We start from the raw sequence: 27,753 nt of genomic DNA on the forward strand, positions 1-27,753 counted from the left end.
GGTTCTCGGGCAGCGTGCTATTTATAAAAGTTGATATTTCATTGTTACTAGGGGTCAGAAACAGAAGCGCCACCTTCAAAGAATGCAGCCTTAGTGCTACTGAAGGTGGCTCTTTAACTTAAAAACACCCTGGGGGGTGACAGGTTCACTTTAAGCAGTTCTTCTTTATTTGATGGCTTGTGAATATCCATCTTCCTCTTGATTACATTCCAGAGGTTTTCAATGGGGTCAGGTCTGGAGAATGGGCTGCCCATGACAGGGTTTTTATGTGGTGGTCTCTTAATTTTTGCCTGAGCTGTATATATATTGATTTTAGAAATGACGTGGAAGTGCAATAAAGACTGCGCTTGCTTCTGGTAGAGTAAAGGGTTCTTTATTCAGCCAACGCGTTTCCTGAGCCTGCTGGCTCACTTCATCAGGGCAGATCCAGCAGGCTCAGGAAACGCGTTGGCTGAATAAAGAACCCTTTACTCTACCAGAATCAAGCGCAGTCTTTATTGCACTTCCACGTCATTTCTGCAATTCTGTCCTAGGACCCTGTGCAGACTTGCTGCTGCTTCTCAAGCGTTCATGGGTGTTGTGACTTCCTCACAACCCCAATAGGTGAACACCATCCCTACTGTTCCACAATTTTAATTGTTTTATACGGATTTCACACAGTGGATGCGCCCTGTATCTCTCCTTTTACAGTATATATTGATTTTAAAAGGGGTGATTTTGGCAGGATTCTAAAAACTGTGCCTCATGGACTTTCTACAATACCATCCCCTTTCAATTTAAAGGGGTTGTCTCCTCTGGGATATTATAGGATACCTAGGAATGTCTCTCCATTAACTTCTATGGGAGTTACAAAAATTGGAAACCATTCTGATTTTTCAATTTTTAGCACTTCCATAAGAAAATAATGAAGAGAACTGTGCATACATGGCCACCTTTCAATTCCTGGCATTGGTAAGGGGTCTTGTAATCATTATAGCTGCTGGTCCAATGTGGCCATGTTTCATATCTGTCCTCTGGAAATACCATATATGTCTCAGATAGGAATAACCAATTAAACTCTAAATCATCTTCACTGTTTCTAACATAATATATACATTTTTTCACAGTTTTTCAACTTTTGAAACAAAACAATAGGTATAGTGGCTTAGTGGCTCAATAAAATACTCATGAACAACCACATCGATCTACCACCATTGCAGGGATTTTCCCATAGATAATTTGTTCATTTTCATTGAAATACAACATGTTAATTGGAGACATTTTTGTTGGCGTGCAGCAGGGGCCTGCAGATCCCCTAGGGTTTACCTGCTGAACCAGATGTGTATGAGGGTATTTTTGCAAAAATACAACTCCACATTCCCCAGAGCAGTAATTAGCTTTATATCTTTTTGGTGCAATAATCCAATCCCATCCGAAGGCTTCAAAATCTACCGTCAGTGGATATCGACAGCATCGTGACTCTGTAGAGTGCTCATCACAATCTAGGCCAAAATCTCTGCGAGTTCTTTTTGGAGTATCCATGACCTTGACTTCAATGAATGGATTCTGATAGGGAATAACAAAGATTAAAATGATAATTAGAATTTAAAGTACACACAAAAATGTCTATAATGTAGACATATAATTGTTTATTACTTGAAAAATAATTAAAGGGAATATGTCAGCAGGTTTTTGTTTTGTAATCTGAGGACAACATGAAGTATAGGTTAAAACACAGAATTCAACCATGTGTCACTTAATAGGCTGTATTCTGTTCCTTACCTACTATGATGTTTTTATAATTTGGTGATTATCATTGTCCAGACTACATGGCACACGGTTGCTAGAAAGACCACACCCCCTCCTGTGATAAGCAGCTTGCTGCCCATAGGCTATGTACATACAGAGCATGGTGAGGGCAAGGCTAGCTTTCTCAACTCTGCGACATTCTACGTCTAAGGAGTCTGATTGCTTCACAACTGCTGCATCCAGTAAACTAAGGGATATCTCATTGGATAAAGGGTCTCTTTGCCTACAATATGCTGCTGTCAAATGAGTTTGCAAAAGCCTGCTGACAAATTTCCTTTAATTTTTGTCTGTCATACAGTACATACACTACCATTCAAAAGTTTGGGGTCACCCAGACAATTTTGTGTTTTCCATGAAAACTCATACTTTTATTAATCAAATGAGTTGCCAAATGAATTTAAAATCTAGTCCAGACATTGACAAGGTTTGAAAAAAAGATTTTTATTTGAAATAATAATTTTCTCCTTCAAACTTTGCTTTCGTCAAAGAATGCTCCCTTTGCAGCAATTACAGCATTGCAGGCCTTTGGCATTCTAGCAGTTAATTTGCTGAGGTAATCTGGAGAAATTTCACCCCATGCTTCCAGTAGCCCTTCCCACAAGTTGGTTTGGTTTTATGGGCACTTTTTGCGTACCATCCCACAACAGCTCAATGAGGCTGAGATCTTGTGACTAGAGTTGAGCGACTTTTGGTTTTTTAGGGTCGCGTTTCGTTTCGTGAAACCCGACTTTTCCAAAAGTCGGGTCGAGCAAGATCGTCCGATTATAGGGAAAAGTCGGGGTCGTCCCGAAACACGAAACCCAATGTAAGTCAACGGGGAATAAAAGTCGGCAGTGAGAGGAGGACAGGAAACACACCTACAGTGCCCATTTGAATGCCAAAAGCATCAATTCTTCTTACTTAAGCTTGTCAACCTTAATTAACTTCATAATACAAGTTACGCACTGAAAAATGGGTGTTATTTGGCTAAAGTTGTGGGGGGGGAGGGCTGGCTGCAGGTTTTCATGTGCCCTGGGCGAAAGAGCGCCCCTTTAACACATACCACAACTCATCATGCTCCGATACGGCAGAGAAATAGCGGTATAGTACAACGAAAAATACCTCACTTTTTACATCTCATGACGAGGCCCATCTATTTCTCCATACAAAATCATTGGTCCCATATAATGTTTGAAACAGTATATGATGAGCTCACATAATGCTACAGTATATGTTGGTCCCCATGGATGAAGCTCCACTGTCTTATGGGCCCAAATAATGCTCCAAACATAATGGGCCCCATTTCTAATGCTCTAGTGTATAATGGGCCCTGTAAATGCTGCTCCAGTGTCTGATGTCCATCTTTGGAATGTTCCAGTGTATGGTGGGCCCCATCTATCATTCTCCAGAGTATAGCGCTCCCCAAAAATTGCTGTCCCAACATTGAAAACAATCAAATAAGTCTCCTCGCTAGGGAATCCCTGTACTTGTCTGGACTCCTCGTCGTCCCCATCTTCCATCTCACTGCACAGTATTTCAACTTTGCAAGTGCTGTGATCCTGAGCAAGCAGGGGGGGCCCACTCATTGGCGATGGCACTGGCACAGGGCCCCTGATAGTACGGTGGTGTGTCTGATGGCGGGTGGGCCGAACCTGCACTTTCATCTGCAGCTTCCTCTTTGTCACCGTGTAAGATGGAACTGTATATGGGAAGGGTAACCTGAGTTTCATCAGGGTCAGATTCAGGTCATGTAGCGTGCGAGGGGAATGTAGTGGTCTGGGTCAATGTACCAGCAGATTCATCGAGCAGTGGCTGGGCATCAGTGCACTTGTGTCGCCCCCAGGAGTACGGTCGCCACAGTGGCATTACCTTCTTCCTAGGGAGTGTGATGTCATGCTTGGGAGCAACGAACGATCTCTCTAGCAGGTTAACTGATTGGGTGGCGTTATTCCCACGAGTCATGACCCTCCAAACAGCGTTCATGAAGGCAAAGTGTTTGTTTTACGTGGGCAGTATGGTTGCAAAGCTGAACCTTAAAGGAATGTCCAGAAGGGCACCACCAGGAGTGGAGCCTACGGTTAAATTCGACTCCACCTGGGAAACCTCAACCATGCCAGCTACAGAACAGATGCACACATTGCAAGCTTAATTCCGTTAACGAACGAGACTCCGTCATGCCCCGCGGTCCGAGTCCGGCTTACTAGAGGGACACGTGAGGCTCTGGCACATGAGATTGGCCAATAACTGGTGTGTCATGCCCTTACATGTCCGTGGCTGCATGTGCGCTACACTGAAAAGGCCAGCGTTTGTCACTTACAGGTGCAGATAACCCGCTGAACAACGTTAGTGATGGGGATCACTGATTACAATTATTACCCGCGAACAATGATTTCCCAGTAAGTGCAGGTCAACCGCAGTTCCGGAATTAGGCCTAACCGTCATTCCTGAAAAAATGAAAAACTTACGTGTGCAAACCACAGGTGCTGTAGCTTGCTTAACAGCTCGCCAGCCATTCTCACGCCCAGTATGGATTACACGTGATTGCACAAAGGTGAGAAAGGGTACCGTATCCCCAGATAACATGTATGGATAGCGTACACATTCAAAATATATGTCTATACATCAGGAGGCAGGCTCAGACGGTGTAAGGCCCAGTATGGATTGCACGTGATTGCACAAAGGTTAGAAAGGGTACCGTATCCCCAGATAACATGTATGGATAGCGTACACATTCAAAATATATGTCTATACATCAGGAGGCAGGCTCAGACGGTGTAAGGCCCAGTATGGCTTGCAAGTGATTGCACAAAGGTTAGAAAGGGTACCGTATCCCCAGATAACATGTATGGATAGCGTACACATTCAAAATATATGTCTATACATCAGGAGGCAGGCTCAGACGGTGTAAGGCCCAGTATGGCTTGCAAGTGATTGCACAAAGGTTAGAAAGGGTACCGTATCCCCAGATAACATGTATGGATAGCGTACACATTCAAAATATATGTCTATACATCAGGAGGCAGGCTCAGACGGTGTTAGGCCCAGTATGGATTGCACGTGATTGCACAAAGGTTAGAAAGGGTACCGTTTCCCCGGATAACATGTATGGATAGCGTACACATTCAAAATATATGTCTATACATCAGGAGGCAGGCTCAGACGGTGTTAGGCCCAGTATGGATTGCACGTGATTGCACAAAGGTTAGAAAGGGTACCGTATCCCCAGATAACATGTATGGATAGCGTACACATTCAAAATATATGTCTATACATCAGGAGGCAGGAAGACGGTGTTAGGCCCAGTATGAATTGCACGTGATTGCACAAAGGTTAGAAAGGGTACCGTTTCCCCGGATAACATGTATGGATAGCGTACACATTCAAAATATATGTCTATACATCAGGAGGCAGGTTCAGACGGTGTTAGGCCCAGTATGGATTGCACGTGATTGCACAAAGGTTAGAAAGGGTACCGTATCCCCAGATAACATGTATGGATAGCGTACACATTCAAAATATATGTCTATACATCATGAGGCAGGCTCAGACGGTGTCAGGCACAGTATGGATTTGACTGCCCAGACTACACAGCGGAGGAGCAGGGAGAGGTAAAGATTGCAAATGCTGGGGCCCTGCCCAAGCAAGGGGGGCCCACTCGTGGGCGTCGGTACTGGCACTGGGCCCCTCATAGTACGGCAGTGTGTCTGACGGCGGGTGTGCACCACCACCGTCAGAGACACTTGATTGCACTATGAAGGACCCTGTGCCAGTGCCCGCGTCCAAGAGTCGGCCTACCCACCTGTCCAGGGCAACGGCACTCGCACGGTGTCATGCGCTAGGTGGTGACCCCGGCCATGGGGGGGGAGGCAGCACAGTTAGGGAGTTTTAGAAAGTGGCATATGTTGATGTTGGACATTCAGCTGATGCAAAAGGTGAAATAGGTCAAGTCCCAGGAAGAGGTGGACCAAAGCAAGCCATTTTTCTGTCACCCTATGTGTCATCAGGGGAAGGTGGGACAAAATCCTTGGAAACCCATGCGTGGTTCATTTTAATGAAGGTTAGATCATCCACATTTTGGGTTGACAGACGGGTCCTTTTTTCTGTCAGGATTGATCCAGCTGCACTGAAGACTCTTTCCGATAGCACACTTGCAGCTGGGCAAGCGAGCTCCTGTAAGGCATATTGTGCCAATTCAGACCAGGTGTCCAGTTTAGTGGCCCATTAGTCAAAGGGGAATGACCTGTGTGGGAGAACATCGATATGGGAGGAAAAGTAGTTTGTAACCATAGTTGACAACTGCTGTCTCCTGTCACTTTCCATCGATGCAGTATTACCAGTTGTGTGAGCGGTACTTGAAAAATTAGTCCACAACATTGTCATGAAACCCCTGTCTCCAACGCCACTTCTGCTGTGTGCACCACGAACACCTCTGCCAAGCTGCCCCCGGCCCGTACGGCTCGTGTGAGAACCATCACCGCTGCTGTGTGCTGGGAATGCCTCAAGCAACCGATTTACCAGAGTTGCTTGTTTATTAGCCAATATTAGGTCAAGGTTCTCCTGTGGCATGATGTTTTGTAATTTGCCTTTATAGCGTGGATCCAGGATGCTGGCCAACCAGTAGTCGTCATCGTTCATCATTTTGGCAATGCGTGGGTCCCTTTTTAGGATCTGCAAGGCATAATCTGACATGTGGGCCAATGTTCCCGGTGTCAATGATGCACTGCGAGTGCTGGTTGGAGGAGCACTTTCTGGCAAATCCACATCCCTCCAGTCACGCACAAACCCTGTACCAGACATTGCCACGCCAACATTTTCACTTGCCCCACGAGATGCATCCTCCTCCTCTAAGTAATCATCCTCCTCCTCCTCTTCTTCCTCCACCTCGTCCAGGAGAGGTCCCTGAGCAGACAATGGCTGAATGTCATCAAGGATTCCCTCCTCCCCAACATTGGCTGCAGACGCCTGCTCCTTAAGGTGCGTCAAAGTTTGCATGAGCAGACGCATAAGTGGGATGCTCATGCTTAGGATGGCGTCGTCTGCGCTTACCAGCCGTGTGCATTCCTCAAAACACTGAAGGACTTTACAGAGGTCTTTCAGCTTCGACCACTGCACACCTGTCAACTCCATGTCTGCTCTCAAAGTGCCTGGCCGTGTATCCTCCCACAAATGCATTATGGCCTGCCTCTGCTCGCACAGCCACTCCACCATGTGCAGGGTGGAGTTCCACCTTGTTGCAATGTCGATAATGAGGCGGTGGTTGGGAAGGTGGAGCAATCGCTGCAGCTTCTGCATACGAACGGAGTGTACAGGCGACCGGCGGATGTGCGCGCACAGTCTTCGCACCTTCTGGAGCAGGGCTGTTAACTCCGGATAATTTTTGAGGAAGCACTGCACCACCAGGTTCAAGGTGTGAGCCAAGCAAGGTATATGGCTGAGTTTTGAAAGGGCTATGGCTGCCACAAAATTACGGCCGTTATCACTAACTACCTTGCCTGCCTCAAGATGTACACTGCCCAGCCATGACTCAGTTTGTCGCTTCAAGTACTCGGCCAGCACCTCGGCGGTGTGTCTGTTGCCCAAACACATCATCTGCAACACAGCCTGCTGACGCTTTCTACTAGCTGCTCGATAGGGGGACACATCGTGTGCAACAGTGGCAGCTGCAGATGGAGTGCTCGTACGACTGCGCTCTGTGGATGAGCTTTCGCTTCTGGAGGAGGAGGAGGAGGAGGGTCGAACGCCTACAGCCAACTGTTTCCTATACCGTGGGCTAGGCAGCACTGTCCCACCACCGCTGTCCCCTGTGGACCCTGCATCCACCACATTAACCCAGTGCGCAGTGATGGACACGTAACGGCCCTGGCCATGCCGACTGGACCATGCATCAGTTGTGAGGTGCACCTTTCCGCTCACTGACTGCTTGAGTGCATGGACAATGCGGTCTTTCACATGATGGTGGAGGGCTGGGATGGCTTTGCGAGAGAAGAAGTGGCGACTGGGTAGGTCATAGCGTGGTACTGCATAGGCCATGAGTTCGCGGAAAGCTGTGCTTTCCACCAACCAAAAGGGCATCATCTCAAACGAGATTAGTTTGGCAATGTGGGCGTTCAAACCCAGTGTACGCGGATGAGAGACTGAGTACTTTCTTGACCTACTCATAGTGTCTGGGAGGGTGAGCTGGACTTGAGAGCTGCATATGGTGGAAGTAGCGGTGGACAGGGTGGACTGAGAGAGGGTTGATGATGGTGATGGAGTTGGTGTTCTTTCTGATGGCCTAGAATCAGTCTTTCGTTGATATAACAGTGGGATTCCCTGACTGCTGTGGCCTTGCAACGACACCTCAACATTTGCTGCTGTGCTAACCGGTGGGCTTACAGTGGGGGAAACAATGTAGCGTTGCTGACTACCTTCGTTGTGATCAGTTGCACATGTGGCACTTGAAGTTTGGTGTTGTGTCCACGCTTGCAAGTGCATGCTGGTTAAATGTCTAAGCATGCAACTGGTATTCAAATTTTTCAGATTTTTCCCTTGGCTAAAGGTCTTTGCGCACTTCTTACAGATAACCTTGGCCTGATCATGAGGATTTTGGTCAAAAAAGTGCCACACTGCACTCTTCCTACTTTGGCAGACATTTTGCGGCCTAGCACGCTGTGATCTTTTGACCCTCTGGACAAGCTGTCCAGCAACTCTTTTGATGTTTGGAACCTGTCTTTGGAGTGCTCCAGGCCTGCCAGATAACAGCTGTTGCGATGTCGATGTCTGCTGTGGATGCTCCTCATCTGGGCTATTGGAAGCAGCACCCTCTTCCCCAATGGATGCCAATCTGGGTCAACAACTGGGTCATCCATCACCTCCTCTTCTATGTCATGTGCACCTTCCTCTGTGTCACCGTGTATAGTGGTATAGTGTGCGGGAAGGGGCACCTGAGTCTCATCAGGGTCAGAATCTGGCTCTGTACACTGCGAGGACAATGTAGTGCTCTGAGTGAATGTACCAGCAGAATCATCCATCAGCGGCTGTGCATCAGTGCACTCCATGTCAGATTCATCTTGGCCTGGGTAATTCACCATTTGACTTGATAATCCAGGCATGGTATGTGAAAACAGCTCCATGGAGTAATCAGTAGTATGGCCTGCGTCATCCTTCAATCTTGGTTGGGGTGAAGGACACAAGGAAAGGTGTGGTTCATGAACATGAGCCTCCAATGACGACTCAGTGCTTTTACTTTTTACAACTGAAGAAGAGGAGGCGATAGAGCTGGAGGCTGAGTCAGCAATGTAAGACAAAACTTTTTCCTGTTGCTCTGGCTTTAAAAGCGGTTTGCCAACTCCTAGAAAACTAAGCGTTCGAGGCCTTATGTAGCCAGACGATGACGCAGGCTCAACACCTCCTGCATTCGGTCCTAGTTTGCTCTTGCCACTACCATCAGATCCACCACCAACACCATCATTACCAGCTGCCAACCCCCGCCCAATTTCACGGCCTCTTCCACCAGCCTTCCTCATTTTTGGTAGAAATGTAGACAAAATCCAACAAACTATATAGTAATGTAAAACAAGGTACAAGGTGTCTATAGGACAGGGGAGATTTTGAATTTCTGCAGACACTTGTGGACACTGGACACTTTTGGATTGTGTGAGGCCCACTGATATCTGAGCGCTATGTCACAGGCTCGATGGCACAGCTGTGACAAAAGTGACGAGAGGATAAGGGAGATTTTGAATTTCTGCAGACACTTGTGGACACTGGACACTTTTGGATTGTGTGAGGGCCACTGATATCTGAGCGCTATGTCACAGGCTCGATGGCACAGCTGTGACAAAAGTGACGAGAGGATAAGGGAGATTTTGAATTTCTGCACACACTTGTGGACACTGGACACTTTTGGATTGTGTGAGACCCAATGAATATCTGAGCGCTATGTGACAAGCTCGATGGCACAGCTGTGACCAAAGTGACTAGAGGATAAGGGAGATTTTGAATTTCTGCACACACTTGTGGACACTGGACACTTTTGGATTGTGTGAGGCCCAATGTATATCTGAGCGCTATGTGACAGGCTCGATGGCACAGCTGTGACCAAAGTGACTAGAGGATAAGGGAGATTTTGAATTTCTGCACACACTTGTGGACACTGGACACTTTTGGATTGTGTGAGGCCCAATGAATATCTGAGCGCTATGTGACAGGCTCGATGGCACAGCTGTGACCAAAGTGACTAGAGGATAAGGGAGATTTTGAATTTCTGCAGACACTTGTGGACACTGGACACTTTTGGATTGTGTGAGGCCCACTGATATCTGAGCGCTATGTCACAGGCTCGATGGCACAGCTGTGACAAAAGTGACGAGAGGATAAGGGAGATTTTGAATTTCTGCACACACTTGTGGACACTGGACACTTTTGGATTGTGTGAGACCCAATGAATATCTGAGCGCTATGTGACAGGCTCGATGGCACAGCTATGACCAAAGTGACTAGAGGATAAGGGAGATTTTGAATTTCTGCACACACTTGTGGACACTGGACACTTTTGGATTGTGTGAGGCCCAATGAATATCTGAGCGCTATGTGACAGGCTCGATGGCACAGCTGTGACCAAAGTGACTAGAGGATAAGGGAGATTTTGAATTTCCGCACACACTTGTGGACACTGGACACTTTTGGATTGTGTGAGGCCCAATGAATATCTGAGCGCTATGTGACAGGCTCGATGGCACAGCTGTGACCATAGTGACTACAGGATAAGGGAGATTTTGAATTTCTGCAGACACTTGTGGACACTGGACACTTTTGGATTGTGTGAGGGCCACTGATATCTGAGCGCTATGTCACAGGCTCGATGGCACAGCTGTGACAAAATTGACGAGAGGATAAGGGAGATTTTGAATTTCTGCAGACACTTGTGGACACTGGACACTTTTGGATTGTGTGAGGCCCACTTATATCTGAGCGCTATGTCACAGGCTCGATGGCACAGCTGTGACAAAAGTGACTAGAGGATAAGGGAGATTGGATTGCTTTTAAAAAAGCAGTTTGCAGAGCAGTGGGTAAACAGCAATGCCAGCCTGTCAGGAAGCCTTAAAAGGCAGCCCAACAACCAACACCACTGATACACCACAATATAGCCTCCCCTTGCACTGCACACACAGTGACTGGTGTGTTGTGCAGGCCAAATCGCTAGCAGCAGAAGCAGTTTTTTTTTCTTCTCAGCAGGACAAAAAAAAAAATTGGGATTGCTTTTAAAAAAGCAGTTTGCGGAGCAGTGGGTAAACAGCAATGCAGGAATGTCAGGAAGCCTTAGAAGGCAGCCCAACAACCAACACCACTGATACACCACTATATAGCCTCCCCTTGCACTGCACACACAGTGACTGGTGTGTTGTGCAGGCCAAATCGCTAGCAGCAGAAGCAGTTTTTTTGTCTTCTTCCCTGCCTAATGCTCTCCCTACAGAATCAGCAGCAACCTCTCCCTATACTGAGATCGGCAGAAGTAAGATGGCAGTCGGCGTGCACGCCCTTTTATACCCCCTGTGACGCCCACCAAAGCAAGCCAATCACTTGCATGCCCTTCTGAAAGATGGTGGTGACCCCTGCCTATGTCATCACGTTGCCCACAGTGTCCGTGGATCCTGATTGGCTGAAAAAGAGCGCAAAACAAACTTTTGAAACGCGACTTTGGCGCATAAGTCGCCGACCTCGTGGCCGACCTCATCCTAGGGTCGGGTTTCGTTTCATGAAACCCGACTTTGCCAAAAGTCGGCGACTTTTGAAATTTTTCGACCCGTTTCGCTCAACTCTACTTGTGACTGCACTAGCCACTCCATTACAGATAGAATACCAGCTGCCTGTTTCTTCCCTAAATAGTCATTGCAAAATTTGGAGGTGTGCTTTGGGTCATTGTCCTGTTGTAGGATGAAATTGGCTCCAATCAAGCGCTGTCCACAGGGTATGGCATGGTGTTGCAAAATGGAGTGATAGCCTTCCTTATTCAAAATCCCTTTACCTTGAACAAATCTCCCACTTTACCAGCACCAAAGCAACCCCAGACCATCACATTACCTCCACCATGCTTGACAGATGGTGTCAGGCACTCTTCCAGCATCTTTTCAGTTGTTCTGCATCTCACATATGTTCTTCTGTGTGATCCAAACATCTCAAACTTGGATTTGTCTGTCCATAACACTTTTTTCCAATCTTCCTCTGTCCAATGTCTGTGTTCTTTTGCCCATATTAATCTTTTCCTTTTATTATCCAGTCTCAGATATGGCTTTTTTTTGCCACGCTGCCCTGAAGGCCAGCATAACAGAGTCGCCTCTTCACTGTAGACGTTGACACTGGCGTTTTGCATGTACTGTTTAATGAAGCTTCCAGTTGAGGAACTGTGAGGCGTCGATTTCTCAAACTACAGACTCTAATGTCCTTGTCTTGTTGCTCAGTTTTGCAGTGGGGCCTCCCACTTCTCTTTCTACCCTGGTTAGAGCATGTTTGTGCTCTCCTCTGAAGGGAGTAGTAAATACCATAGTGGGAAATCTTCAGTTTCTTGGCAATTTCTCACATGGAATAGCCTTAATTTCTAAGAACAAGAATAGACTGTCGAGTTTCACATGAAAGTTCTTTTTTTCTGGCCATTTTGAGAGTTTAATGGAGCCAACAAATGTAATGCTCCAGATTCTCAACTAGCTCAAAGGAATGTCAGGTTTATAGCTTCTCTAATCAGCCAAACTGTTTTAAGCTGTGTTAACATATTTGCAAAAGGGTTTTCAAGGGTATTCTAACCCCCCATTAGCCTTCTTACACAGTTAGCAGACAAAAAAGAACCATACGAACATTGGAGTGATGGTTGATGGAAATGGGCCTCTATACACCTATGAAGATATTGCTTTACAAACCAGACTTTTGCAGCTAGAATAGTCATTTACCACATTAACAATGTATAGAGTGTAATTCTGGATCATTTAATGTTAGCTTCATTGGAAAAAACTGTGCTTTTCTTTCAAAAATAAGGAAATTTCTAAGTGACCCTAAACTTTTGAAAGGTAGTGTACACACATTACAAAGCACATATACTGAAAAAATTGTTTTAAAGTAGATATTTGTGTATGATATATTATGAAATATCTCTCTGACATAATTTATTGTGATTTACTGAAGTGATCTAGATTTTACACTATGTAAATTGATACTAGTTTTAGAATGTACCAAATTTATCAAAACAGCTCTTGCTGAAATATAATTTGGCTCATCTTTAGATTGTCCACCAATTGTTAGTTGTTTTACCTTGGTTCACCACGTTATGCCAAATTGGAGCACAATTTTAGCATTTTTAGATCACCTTTTTTGAGTATGTCAGAAAGCATATCTAAAATACATATAAATGTGGTGCAAGCATGTAAGTCAATCATCTATTTAAATTGCCTGTCTAAATTATACTATAATGGAGCATGCAAGTTGTCCACTTTGTCTTTACTTTAACAAATGTGTTTAGGAAGAAATTTTCTGAATTTTCTGATGCTTCCTAATATATCAGTAGTACAGGTTAAGGGCGGAGTCACAATTGCGAGAGCAATTCGAGAAACTCGCGAGAGTCTCTCGCCTCATTACCTGACACTGTCGCTTGCGGTTCGGACCAGAGCATTCAGCTGCATAGAAAGACATACAGCTGAACACTCCGGTCCTGACTACCGGCGGCAGTGCCAGGTATTGAGGCGAGAGACTCCCTCTAATTTCTCACATTGCTCTTGCAAGTGTGATCCTGGCCTTAGTGTCATTCTCTTCCTTTTTGATGCACAACCTGCTTTGTTAGTGCCACCTTCATCAAAGGCTGCATAGAACTCAAACAACATTTGATGGAGTTGCAAGTAACATAGTAACATAGTTATTAAGGTTGAAGGGAGACTTTAAGTCCATCTAGTTCAACCCATATCCTGTCCTAACCTGCCCTAACATGTTGATCCAGAGGAAGGCAAAAAAAAAACCCATGTGGCAAACAGTAGGATTCACATTGGGGAAAAAAAAAATCCTTCCCGACTCCACATACGGCAATCAGACTAGCTCCCTGGATCAACGCAATATTAAGGAAACTAGTATATATACCCTGTAATATTATACTTTTCAAGAAAGGCATCAGTCCCTTCTTAAATTTTAGTAGGGAATCACTCATTACTAGTGTTGAGCATTCCGATACCGCAAGTATCGGGTATCGGCCGATACTTGCTGTATCGGAATTCCGATACCGACTTCCGATATTTTTTCAATATCGGAATTCGGCATCGGAATCGGAAGTTCAGTTGATTGACGGCCTGACGTCATCATGATGCGCGGTGTGTGCGCATCATGATGCGCCGTCATTTCGGGCCTTCCGGGGGTCTCTGCCGGCCTGCCGGGGGGCTGTGTGGACTGCCCGGGGTATGTACCGGCCTGCCGGGGGGCTGTGCCGGCCTGCCGGTGGTCTGTGCACCCTGTGGGGGTCTGTACCGGCCTGCCGGGGGGCTGTGCCGGCCTGCCGGGGGGCTGTGCTGATGTCCGGGGGTCTGTGCAAGCATCGTCCGATGGGACTACAAGTCCCATCGGGCGATGCCTGCTACCATGACAGTGATTGACACATTAGCCAATGATGGGACAGTAGTAGTCCCATCATCCGGCTAATGTGTTAAATGTTAAAAAAAAAAAAAAAAAAAATACTACATACATACTACATGCATGCTACATACATACTACATGCATGCTACATACATACTACATGCATGCTACATACATGCTACATACATACTGCATGCTACATACATACTACATACATACTACATGCATGCTACATACATACTACATATATACTACATACATACTACATACATACTGCATGATACATACATACTACATGCATGCTACATACATACTACATATATACTACATACATGCTACATACATACTGCATGCTACATACATACTACATACATACTACATGCATGCTACATACATACTACATATATACTACATACATGCTACATACATACTGCATGCTACATACATACTACATGCATGCTACATACATACTACATGCATGCTACATACATACTACATGCATGCTACATACATACCACATGCTACATACATACCACATATATACTACATACATACAATACATTCATACAATACATACATAGACATACAGTACATATAACATAGAGTAACATACTTACCAATACTTGTCACATTGTTCCCCGAAGCCATTGTCTATTCCGGGATAAATATTAACATAACAAACCACAAAAATACTCACCCACGATCCGAAGCAGTCCACGAGTGTGTCCCACGACGATCTTGGGTAGAGATCTGCAGCATCAGATGATGCTGCCGTTCTCTACGGGCTGCAGGAATCCAATGACGGAAGGTAGGTATCCTTCCGCACTGTATTCCTCCGCCACTTAAAAAAAAAAAAAGTCCCTAGTCTCACTTTATGCCATTGCTGTGTGGGAATTTCCCACACAGCAATGGCATAAAGTGAGACTAGGGACTTTTTTTTTTTTTAAGTGGCGGAGGAATACAGTGCGGAAGGATACCTACCTTCCGTCATTGGATTCCTGCAGCCCGTAGAGAACGGCAGCATCATCTGATGCTGCAGTTCTCTACCCAAGATCGTCGTGGGACACACTCGTGGACTGCTTCGGATCGTGGGTGAGTATTTTTGTGGTTTGTTATGTTAATATTTATCCCGGAATAGACAATGGCTTCGGGGAACAATGTGACAAGTATTGGTAAGTATGTTACTCTATGTTATATGTACTGTATGTCTATGTATGTATTGTATGAATGTATTGTATGTATGTAGTATATATGTGGTATGCATGTAGTATGTATGTAGTATGTATGTAGCATGCATGTAGTATGTATGTAGCATGCATGTAGTATGTATGTAGTATGTATGTAGTATGTATGTAGTATATATGTAGTATGTATGTAGTATATATGTAGTATGTATGTAGCATGTAGTATGTATGTAGCATGCATGTAGTATATATGTAGTATGTAGCATGTAGTATGTATGTAGCATGCATGTAGTATGTAGCATGTAGCATGCATGTAGTATATATGTAGTATGTATGTAGTATGTATGTAGCATGCATGTAGTATATATGTAGTATGTAGCATGTAGTATGTATGTAGCATGCATGTAGTATGTAGCATGTAGCATGCATGTAGTATATATGTAGTATGTATGTAGTATGTATGTAGCATGCATGTAGTATATATGTAGTATGTAGCATGTAGTATGTATGTAGCATGCATGTAGTATGTAGCATGTAGTATGTATGTAGCATGCATGTAGTATATATGTGTTATGTATGTAGCATGTAGCATGCATGTAGCATGCATGTAGTATGTATGTAGCATGCATGTAGTATATATGTAGTATGTAGCATGTAGTATGTATGTAGCATGCATGTAGTATGTAGCATGTAGCATGCATGTAGTATATATGTAGTATGTATGTAGTATGTATGTAGCATGCATGTAGTATATATGTAGTATGTAGCATGTAGTATGTATGTAGCATGCATGTAGTATGTAGCATGTAGCATGCATGTAGTATATATGTAGTATGTATGTAGTATGTATGTAGCATGCATGTAGTATATATGTAGTATGTAGCATGTAGTATGTATGTAGCATGCATGTAGTATGTAGCATGTAGTATGTATGTAGCATGCATGTAGTATATATGTGTTATGTATGTAGCATGTAGCATGCATGTAGCATGCATGTAGTATGTATGTAGTATATATGTGGTATGTATGTAGCATGCAGTATGTATGTAGCATGCATGTAGTATATATGTAGTATGTATGTTGCATGTAGTATTTATGTAGTATGAATGTAGCATGTATGTAGTATGTAGTATGAATGTAGCATGCATGTAGTATGCATGTTGTATGTATGTAGCATGTAATTTTTTTTTTTTTTTTTACATTTAACACATTAGCCGGATGATGGGACTACTACTGTCCCATCATTGGCTAATGTGTCAATCACTGTCATGGTAGCAGGCATCGCCCGATGGGACTTGTAGTCCCATCGGACGATGCCTGCACAGACCCCCGGAGCCTGCACAGACCACCGGCAGGCCGGCACAGCCCCCCGGAGCCTGCACAGCCCCCCGGCAGGCCGGCACAGCCCCCCGGCAGGCCGGCACAGCCCCCCGGAGCCTGCACAGACCCCCGGCAGGCCGGCACAGACCACCGGAGCCTGCACAGACCCCCTGGCAGGCCGGCACAGCCCCCCGAAAGGCCCGTACAGACCCCAGAGAGGCTGTACAAGGGCAGGAAAGGGTTTTTCTTATTCCGATACCGGAAGTCCCATAGACTTGAATGGGACTTCCGGTATCGGAATCGGCGATACCGATACTTTTTTTAAAGATCGGCCGATACCATCCGATACGATACTTTGAAGTATCGGACGGTATCGCTCAACTCTACTCATTACAACATCATATGGCAGAGAGTTCCATAGTAAAGAATCCGCGTCTGTGAGTATGCTTAAACCTTCTTTTCTCCAGACGTAGAGGATGCCCCCTTGTCCCTGTCACAGATCTAAGAGTAAAAAGATCATTAGAAAGGTCTTTGTACTGTCCCCGCATATATTTATACATTGTAATAAGATCACCCCTAAGCCTTCGATTCTCCAAGCTAAATAACCCCAAGTGTAATAACCTGTCTTGGTATTGCAGACCCCCTAGTTCCCTAATAACCTTGGTCGCTCTTCTCTGCACCCGCTCCAGTTCAGCTATGTCTTTCTTATACACTGGAGACCAGAACTGTACACAGTATTCTAAGTGTGATCGCACTAGTGACTTATATAGAGGTAAAATTGTGTTCTCCTCATGAGCATCTATGCCTCTTTTAATGCATCCCATTATTTTATTTGCCTTTGCAGCAGCTGCCTGACACTGGCCACTAAATGTGAGTTTGTCATCCACCCATACACCTAGGTCTTTTTCAGTGACAGTTTTGCCCAGTGTTTTACAATTAAGCACATAATTATACATCTTTTTCATTCTACCCAAGTGCATGACGTTACATTTATCCCCATTAAAGCTCATTTTCCATTTATCAGCCCAAGCTTCTAGTTTACATAAATCCTCCTGTAATATAAAATTGACCAGACATGTTAATCGGTCTCCTAAATCTGAAAGACACTCAATATTTGAAAGCTGTTTTTGAATTGGAGTAGGCTGATGGTCAGGTTTGGTCTCATGATACTTTGTCAATTTCTCTTTTGCATTTTGACAACAGTGATACTGTGTAGTCTATGAGGAAAGCTGATGGAATTGCACAAAGGAAGAATACAATACCAATACATTAGTAAATGTTACAAAATCATGGCACCAAAACACACTTTGTAAAAATATAGGACCCAGCTGAGATTAAAAATTGGAAAACCCATGCACTTTATGCATTGTTCTTACATTCCAAAGCTGTTCCACATTTGATGCTCCGATATCTGTGTCTCATTTTGGGGTTAGGAATCGGAGCAACAGCTAATTTGGTCCTTACTGGACTCCAGTGAAGGCATTGATTTACATGGCAGTGTGGAAGTTTAATGCAGCACAGGAGGGATTAGGGTTTCTGTCATTATTTCTTGAAAAATGACTCTACCTCTTGTTTTTAGGTTGAGGTAGCTTGACATTCAGATACACTCAATGATTTAGACTTATGTTATCATTCAGATCACCTGCATAAGATCCTATGCATTGGGTGTGCTTTCTTGTTCTTTATATACCCCATATAATGATAATATGGTATGTTTTGTGTACCATAAGTAACATATATTTTCCTTTTTCTATAACTTACCAGACCACCTTCACTTGAACCACGATAGCCAACAGGAATATCTCTTCCGTTTTCATCAGTAGCTTTAATTTCAATACCAATATTGGATTCAGGTTGTTTAAGCCAGTTTTGGAGAGCATTTTTCACATCAATGTTTTTCCAAAATCCAGGCCCAGGGTTCATTTCAAGCTTAAGTGGCCTTATTCCAGTAGACCGTAAATTATCATTCAAATATCTTGGTAATCTGAATGTCTGTATGAAAACTGTTGTACGTTTTTGAACAGGTTTCAAATATATCCATAGTTGAGCCTTTGCAATTTTATTGTATTGCATTATAGAGCTGAACTTGAAATAACAGCATTTTGGCTTTTCATGTGTCAAAAACCCATCTGAAAAACAAGAGAGGAACAAATATTTATCAATATACTGTATATTGATCCTACAATATCGGCATATAGTAATTGTTAGGCATATAGTAACTTCCCATTCTATTTATTACAGGTTTATATACATTTTATAACATTTTTTTTACTTTTTTATGTATGCTGAAGGGTCAATTTTAATTTTCATCTAGTTAGTATTTATGAAAAGGTTTTTCCACTACTTGGAAAACCCGTTCTCAATCTATATATATTTCCCCTATGTAAAACAATAGCAGCTATTAAATTATCTCCCGGGGCTCACATGACATTGTAATGCCATATGAGCCATGCAGCTAATCACTCACTTCCTTTTAATGTAACTGACATCAGGAGAAAGTCCAAAAGCATCAGCTCTTACTTTTTCCACGTGTAAGGTTTGTCTGTAGGAAGTGAAAGTGAAAGTGAAGCGCCAAATGATTGTTCATAAGGCTCATGTGACATATCATTGTCACAAGAGCCCTGGGAAATGAGGCACTGTCAGCTGAAAAGGCACCAGCACTGAAGGTGAGTATAACTGCCATTATTTTACATGGGGGGAAATATAGTGATTGGGAAGAGGTTGTCCATGTAGTAGAATACTCCTTTAACATATATTAACTAGATGAAAATTAAAACTAGCCTTTGACTATTCATAAAAAATGTAAAAAATGTTTTTGTCTCTTAAGGCCATGCTAATTTATGACTGTATGAAATCAATGTTCCTCAAAGGGTCAGTTTTGCATGTAATTTTCTCTTCACTCAACAGAGTGTAACTGCCGATAAGAAAGGAAAAGAAAAATCCGGCACTCCAAACCATATTAAAAAAAATACAAAAAGCTTTATTAGGCTTTCAAGCCATATTAAAATGTGAGAGAACCTGATGCTTTTGTGGTGTGTTGAAAGCACCCTTAGTCATAGGTATGTTAAAAACAAAATGCACAGAAGTAATATAACAGATTTCAACCAATCATAAGCTATGAGCAATTAATTAAGAGCAAATAATGGCAGGTGAAACAGAGTAACATCATGAACATTTATACAAAACTATTTTAATAAATATAATAAAGATCACTTCTAGAATTCATGCCTCTGGGAAATTTTGTGTCCAATTTAAGTATCCAGAATGCTTCACGTATTGTCAAACATTTATATTTATTTCCAACTCGAACAGGGGTTTTAATTTTTTCTACACCATAAAAAGAAAACGAACTGGTATTTCCATGGTGTGCATTTACAAAATGTTTCATCGCTCCAGAATGCGCTGTATTTTTAATTTCAATATTTTTCAAATGTTCAGCTATTCTTTTCTTAATTTTTCATATCATACATTCAATATATTGAATTTGGCAGTCAGTGCAACAAATGCAATAAACTGCATATTGGGGGATCACAATTAATAAAAGAAGCGATGTTTTGAGAAAAAACGCTATATGAAAAAATCGTCTTAGTTCTATCCATTGCAAATGCATATACATTACACCTAGCTCCAGCACATTTGAAGAAGCCAGTAGTGGTCAACCATGATGTTATTCCAGGATTTTGCTTAAAAAGGCTGGGTGATAAAGAGTTACCTAAACTTGAACCTCTGCGGGCAACATACCGACAGCCTTTCTGAATGATATGCTTCAATTTTTCATCTTGGTTTACTATGGGCAAATATTTTTTCACAATTTCTCTGACTTTATTAAATTGTGGGCTAAAAGGTGTAGAAAAAGTGACAATTGGATTATCAGAAACTGCGGGCGTTCCCCTAGAATTTAAAAACCTAGGTTTTTTGGAAACTTTGTTAAAGGCTTTGTTAATCATGTGTTGATGATATATTCCATCAGGTAATCTTTTACTGATGGTTTTTCCCTCTTCACAAAAAACTTTCATTTGAACATAAACGTCTTGCTCTATTAAATTCCCCATAAGGGATCGAATCGCTTTTTGAGTCAGAATTTATTGTGGCAGTTTGCAGAGCTATCTTGAGCATGACTTCTTCTATTGACTCCAGAATGGCTAAATTTGCCCTAGTCTTTAATTAAATGGATCCAGTAGATGATGACTTTATCAAAAAGAAAAGTCTTTTAAAAAATCTGGACAAACTCCACTGTCAAGAATTCTGGGGGAGCGCCCATAGTTTCTGATAATCCAAGTGTCACTTTTTCTACACATTTTAACCCACAATTTAATAAAATCAGAGAAAATGTGAAAAATATTTGCCCATCGTAAACCAAGATGAAAAATGTAAGCATATTCATCAGAACGGCTGTCGTATGTTGCCCGCAGAGGTTCAAGTTTGGGTAACTATTTATCACCCAGCCTTTTTAAGCAAAATCCTGGAATAACATCATGGTTGACCACTACTGGCTTCTTTAAATGTGCTGGAGCTAGGTGTAATGTGTGTGCATTTGCAATGGATAGAACTAAGACAATTTTTTCATATAGTGGTTTTTTCAAAACATCGCTTCTTTTATTAATTGTGATACCCAGTATGCAGTTTATTGCATTTGTTGCACTAACTGCCAAATTCAATATATTGGATGTACGATACGAAAAATTAAGAAAAGAATAGCTGAACATTTAAAAAATACTGAAATTAAAAATACAGCGCATTCTGGAGCGGTAAAACATTTTGTAAACGCACATCATGCAAATACCAGATCTTTTTCTTTTTATGGTGTAAAAAAAATTCAAACCTCTGTCCAAGGTGGAAATAAACATAAATGTTTGACAATATGTGAAGCATTCTGGATACTTAAATTGGACACAAAATTTCCCACAGGCATGAATTCTAGAAGTGATCTTTATTATATTCATTAAAATAGTTTTGTATAAATGTTCATGACGTTACTCTGTTTCACCTGCCATTATTTGCTCTTAATTAATTGCTCATAGCTTATGATTGGTTGAAATCTGTTATATTACTTCTGTGCATTTTGTTTTTAACATACCTATGACTAAGGGTGCTTTCAGCGCACAGGAAAAGCATCAGGTTCTCTCACATTTTAATATGGCCTGAAAGCCTAATAAAGCTTTTTGTATTTTTTTAATATAGGTTTGGAGTGCAGGAATTTTTCTTTTCCTTTCTTGGATGTCAGCTGTTCTCACCAGCAGAAGCGTGCACTCGCCTGTTCGATATTGAACCCAGCCCAAAAGGGTTTGCAAGTGGATTACGTCCAGAAGCTCCATACCTCCTCCTCCTAGCTATTTAATTTATAAGTATTACGAATAGTAAAGATCCTCCTTATATGTGTAACAAAATATTAATTTAGAAATATTTCAAGTAGAGTACAGCCTTAGTTTCGTTTTATGTCAGCTTAACAGACTGGATGAAGTCCTACAAGGCTTTACTATTATTTTTTTTAAGTAGCACTGTTGTGCATTGTAGTTTTTCAAGTAAATGGTTATTTTCAAGTTCTCATGGGAGGATAACGTGAAAAGTGATTGTAAAAACTTTGTAATTGACTTGTTAATAAAAATAATGTCTGTTCTCAGGAAAAGAGCAATTTTTAAAGTCATTTTGTATCGCTTGCTGCCTGTCAGTTGTAGCTATCTCCTAGGCAAGGAGCACAGCACATGCAAGCTCTCTGCTGTAGAGCTTGTAAGCGCTGCTCTGAATTAGGTTAAATCATTGGAACAGGCTAGTGTCAGTGTCACTTCACTCCTCCAATGCTTAAGATGCAAAGCTTGAATCACTGAAGGATGCACAGTTGGATCATGGGCACAAATGATGCTGCAACTGAACTGTCAATAGAGCAGGCGTGCCTCTGTTGCACTGGAAGTGTTCAGGCAGGAAAAAGGTGTGTTTCTGACATGTTGAGATAAGCTCTTTAAATGGAACCTCTAATTGTGAGAATGTGTCTGATTTGCTTGCTGGATGTTATAGAATAAGAGAAGCTGACTGGAATGAAAAGTTTCAGTAAAACTTACATTTTATATATTGAGATCCTTGGTGTTTGTATGCATATAAGTCTAGTGGATAGTCCTATTCAGTAACTGACAGCAGGACCGCCCAGTAGACTAATACACAAATACCAAGGATTTTATAGAATTACATACTGGTTTTACTGAATCGTTTGCAACAAGCCTACAAATCATTCTGCTCAGCTTCTCCTCTATACCATGCTGTCCACAGATCAAACTGCATGCATAACATGACAAGTTTCCTTTAAGGCAAAATTCACACTTATATTCAAATATTTCACTTTTTATTGTTCACGAAAAGAGACTGCCCTTTCTAATAGTTCTAATCAATTTGTCAGTGAAATATATGGCTACTGAATTACAGCTCGCATTTTGCTCAGAAAATATGTGAATTTGAAAATGAATGAGAACATGAATTGTTTTAGGTATCATATTTTGTCTTCCATCTGTTGTAAGGCAATTAAGTAGGGTTTTTTAAATGATGTTTAGGACAAAATTAGATTGGAAAGTGAGATTTTGCCTCTAGAATAAAAGGATTATGATGCTAATTGTGAACACTTTTCTTTACCTTACCTAAATGAAGTAAAGTTATATCCAAGTTGAAAGTGTAAGGAAACAGTTTTAATCGCATTTATCTGAATGTGTAGGCAGCATGATAATTTCATTCAAGACTTTTTTTGGCTTTAGTTAAAGAACAAAGAAAATGGAACAACTCAAAAGCTATGCAAGGTACAGAAAATAAAGAAATAGTTGTATTGCTCTGTTTATAATAGATGTGTTCCATATAAAAGTGAAATACTGGGTGACTGTGTTAGAGATTCAATAAATAAAAAGTCCTTATTATTAATACTAAAACTTAGGGTTATGTTTTCCTAAAAGATAGCTAAAATATAAGATTATTATATTAATGCATGATAAAGATGAGGATGTCGGTGAACCCTAAAGTAAACCAAGGTAAGGTAAGTCTACAGCTAGAAACATAACACAACTGCTGTATAAATTTAGAAGTGTAGAAAGATGAAAAAAGGTAAAGTTGACTAACAGTAAGACTGTGTACTCATGTAAGCATTTTTTTTTCGCATTTTTAAAGCATTTTTACCAGCAAAAACACTTTAAAAAACACTTACAAGAAGCATCCCATTCATTTTAATGAATTCCGCACTTTTTGTGCATATTGATGCGTTTTTTTCCGCTCAAAAAAACGCATCGCGGTAAAAAACGCAGCATGCTCATTATTTTCGCTGAAAAATCCGCATTTCTAACTATATTCTATGAGACTGGGGATGCGCAAAAAACACACGAAAAACACGCGGAAAAAAAGCGCATTTATTGGGAAAGAGTCCAGTTTTTAGTCTGGAATTTTCTGCATATGTGGGTACATAGCCTGAGTATTAACAGATTTGTAAATGACTCCTTATGAATCTTATTGCATTTATACATTTTTTGCATTATCCAGTTGTATTGAACAGTATGGTTTAATGGCCTTTTTCTATAAAAGTATAAATGAAATGGTGAAAAATTCTTTCAAACTAAGATTATACACAACTGTAATGTATTTTAAATGCACAATGTATCCTAGTTATAGCAATGTGACAAGTTTAAGGATGTAAGGTGGATCAGAAACACTTCATAGTTTGTGTTGTTCCTCACAGTTGAATAGATTTTATGACCCCATGATGTCCCAATAAAAATAAGCTTTGTTGCTTCTAAAAGCTGTATATTGCTATTTTCCTGCTTAGAAATATGCTCAGCTGGGACATGATCCATGTGCCAGAGCGAAGCTGTGAACAGCAGGCAGTTGGCTTCGCCGGCTTTTCATTAGTCTCTACTATAATTCATCAGCATGAACAACTACAGCAAAGGTTATCAGCATTCAATTGTACAATAGAACTAGTTATTTTGCTACATCATTTATATATACATTAGATATAGACATATAGTTAATATATTACATTCTATATTACTAGCATAAATTATACAGAAATTGTGCCTATAGATTGACCACAAGAAAGGAGATTTGTGAAATTGTTATCTAATAATTTGCATTCACTGCTTGTGCCTGGATGGTTAGCGGATTAGCAATCTCCAAACATTTTTAGTTTATTTTCTGCCTCTATAAAAGAGAGCATATAAATACTGTTCTCCAGGACACCTATTTTTTTTCTTTCACATAATACATTTTGAGAGGGTTGATTTCATGAGAATAGGATGCCCGAGCTACTATCGATCCTCTATCTGAACTTTACAATGACTACTTTCCTTCAGATAAACTTTGTTTCTTTTATTTTCCTAATGGTCAGTGCATTAATGTTTATTTAAATAGCAAATATTTGATGGCAAGACATAGGCTTATATATCAAGTTTGTTTATAATGTGGACCTTTGATCCAGCCACAGAACTCATTTAATATATTATATATAGGCCAAAAACCTTCCATTGAGAGCACTATGTTACAAAAATGACTACAAACTTTGATCTATTCTGTCTTGAAATTGCAGAAATACAGTCTAAATGTCCATTAAGTGGTAAAAGCTATATATTGTATTGTAAAAAGCAGTGTTAAATCACAAACATTTGCCTGAATTAAATGTTATTACACAAGTTTCAATCACACAACTAATCTATTTCCATCCGACACAAAATCCATTCATAGAAACACACTGTTTTTTACAAATAGATTAGTTCTGCGCTTTTTTTACATAGAACTAAAATAAAGTTATAGACTAAGCACAAAAGAGAATGACCGTTTGCAAAAAAAGAATAGAAATGCTTGTGAACACTATATTTTTTTTCTAGATTAGCCAGCTGCTTCAACCGAGAATAATCTGTAACTTATATATCACATCCCCTTACTTCTAAACCTTTCCCATGTGATTTCAATGATTTTACATGGGTACTTACAAGTTCCACATGTGTAATACAATCCACAAAAAGGTATTGTTTTCTCAGCACTGTGAAAGGATGCAGTCAGTGCTAGGAAAGCAGACTAGATGTATGTAGCGAGAAAATGCACAGTATTAGTATTCTTGAATGAATGAACTTGAAGTTTTCTTGCTAGCTATTGTTATCCTTTACTTACGCTCTGTGGACATAGTGATGATGGTTTCAGTTGTGGCATGATAATCATCTTCCTCCAAAGATCCTTCACTGCTGTCATCACTTTGGACATCATATTGATCAATTAGCTCTTCTAATGGTGGTGCTTTAGGCAAAAGATGCTTTATTGCATCCTTACTGATGTTGGGTGCTTGTTCCAGTCGCAGTTTACTTAGTATCTGCATTTTTATGGCTTCTAGCCTTGACGATTTGCTGTTCTGCCTCCAGTTACAAGAACTGCAAAGAGTGTCTTCTGTTGCTTGATTGCTGCTGTTCAGATCCACTGAAGTAAGTGCTACAAGAACACCTAAGTAAATACAACTACAAACACGTACCTTTAACATGTTCTCTCTAAAATAAACAAATCTTTCTTTTTTTTGTTTTTAGTTTTAATATTATAAAAAAATAAATGCTTTAAGAAAAATAAGAATTCAGCAAAAATAAAAAAACTGCAGTGTTAAATCATGCACTTCTTAGGTGTACTTTTATACTCCAACTTGGGCTATGATTTTGTCATCGGAACCAGTGATTGGCTGCTGCACAGACAATGAATTTTATTGGCAAGAGATATATGCATGCTGTTAGAGGAAGGGTTTTCAAATTGCTCAGCTTTTAATGGAAAGTTTTTTTTATGAATGTAAATTCATATTTAAATAAAGTCTTTTTAAGTTCTCTATTATATCAACACTATTTCTTCACATTTTAGAATGTTTCATTGATTTTTTTCATTATTGGCGTGGAAATACTTTTGTTCTTCATTAATATAAAACTATTTTTTCATTTAATACAAATAAATGGATTTGAATTATGGGTTGGTATTTAAGGTTTAATAGATTTAACATGCAAAAAATTTAATAAAGTAATGTTAAAACCTATTGCAATGTTATTCTGGTAAGATGACAGACACTATCAATGAAAACTGATGGACCCCATTATTAGTGAAGTCCATTTAGCACCACTAGTGTCTGTCAAGTAATTGATCTGTTCCTGACATGAGCATTTAACTCAAACTCGAACTGAAGCGGGTACAGAGTAAAGCCATTTATTTATACTCAGAGTACTCCCACAGACACGGGTGGAGAATAGAACAATTTTTTATGCACAGTAGTCCCACAGACATGGGTGCAGATTAGAAAAATGTGTTTATACACACAGTACTCACACATACATGGTTGCAGAGTAAGAGTTGCTTAAAAGCACACTGCTCACACAGCCATGGGTGCAGAGCAGAAAATTTTGTTTTATGCACACTACTCCCAAAGGTACAGTGCAAAGTAAAAAAAAGTGGCTTAAAGGCACACAACTCCCACAGACATGGGTGCAGAGTAGAAAAAATTGTTTTATTCACACTACTCCCAAAGGTACAGTGCAAAGTAAAAAAAAGTGGCTTAAAGGGAATCTGTCACCCATTTTTAGTGATATCATGTAAAGATATCATTCAATAGTGTGTCACATAAGGATTCTATTAGGATTTTTGATTCTCCCTGACCCCACACCTTTGAAGTATAAATACCTTTTTTAACTTGGTTGAGATGTATGTAAACCGCCGTGGTCTGGTCCGATGGGTGGGGCTTATTTGCCTTCTCCCCCCTCCCTGTCTTGCTCTATGCATTTCTTCTTCTTCCTGCCGTTCACATAGTGATTCCGTGCTTGCGCATTGAAAATGCCTCCGGCACTTGCGCAGTATGCTTTGCCCAACTGTGGGCAAAGCATATAATCGGTACTGAACATATGCCGGTATTTTTCAGCGTGTC

At 41.2% G+C, this 27,753-nt stretch overlaps 1 protein-coding gene across 1 annotated transcript; it reads right to left on the reverse strand.

Annotated features, from left to right (window-relative positions):
• Positions 1 to 687: 687 nt before the first annotated feature.
• Positions 688 to 26,385, reverse strand: LOC141057361 (growth/differentiation factor 8-like). The gene is made up of 3 exons (XM_073553944.1): positions 25,983 to 26,385; positions 18,615 to 18,982; positions 688 to 1,545 (listed from the first exon to the last, which is right to left on the reverse strand). Exons 1-3 carry the CDS (start codon positions 26,341 to 26,343, stop codon positions 1,165 to 1,167), a joined length of 1,110 nt encoding a protein of 369 aa, XP_073410045.1. The 5' UTR covers positions 26,344 to 26,385; the 3' UTR covers positions 688 to 1,164.
• Between the last annotated feature and the right edge of the window lie 1,368 nt (positions 26,386 to 27,753).

This window comes from Dendrobates tinctorius, unplaced genomic scaffold (genome assembly GCF_039654945.1).
Source record: "Dendrobates tinctorius isolate UK_male_01 unplaced genomic scaffold, ASM3965494v1 ptg000204l, whole genome shotgun sequence".
In the NCBI taxonomy this organism is placed as follows: Eukaryota; Metazoa; Chordata; class Amphibia; order Anura; family Dendrobatidae; genus Dendrobates; species Dendrobates tinctorius.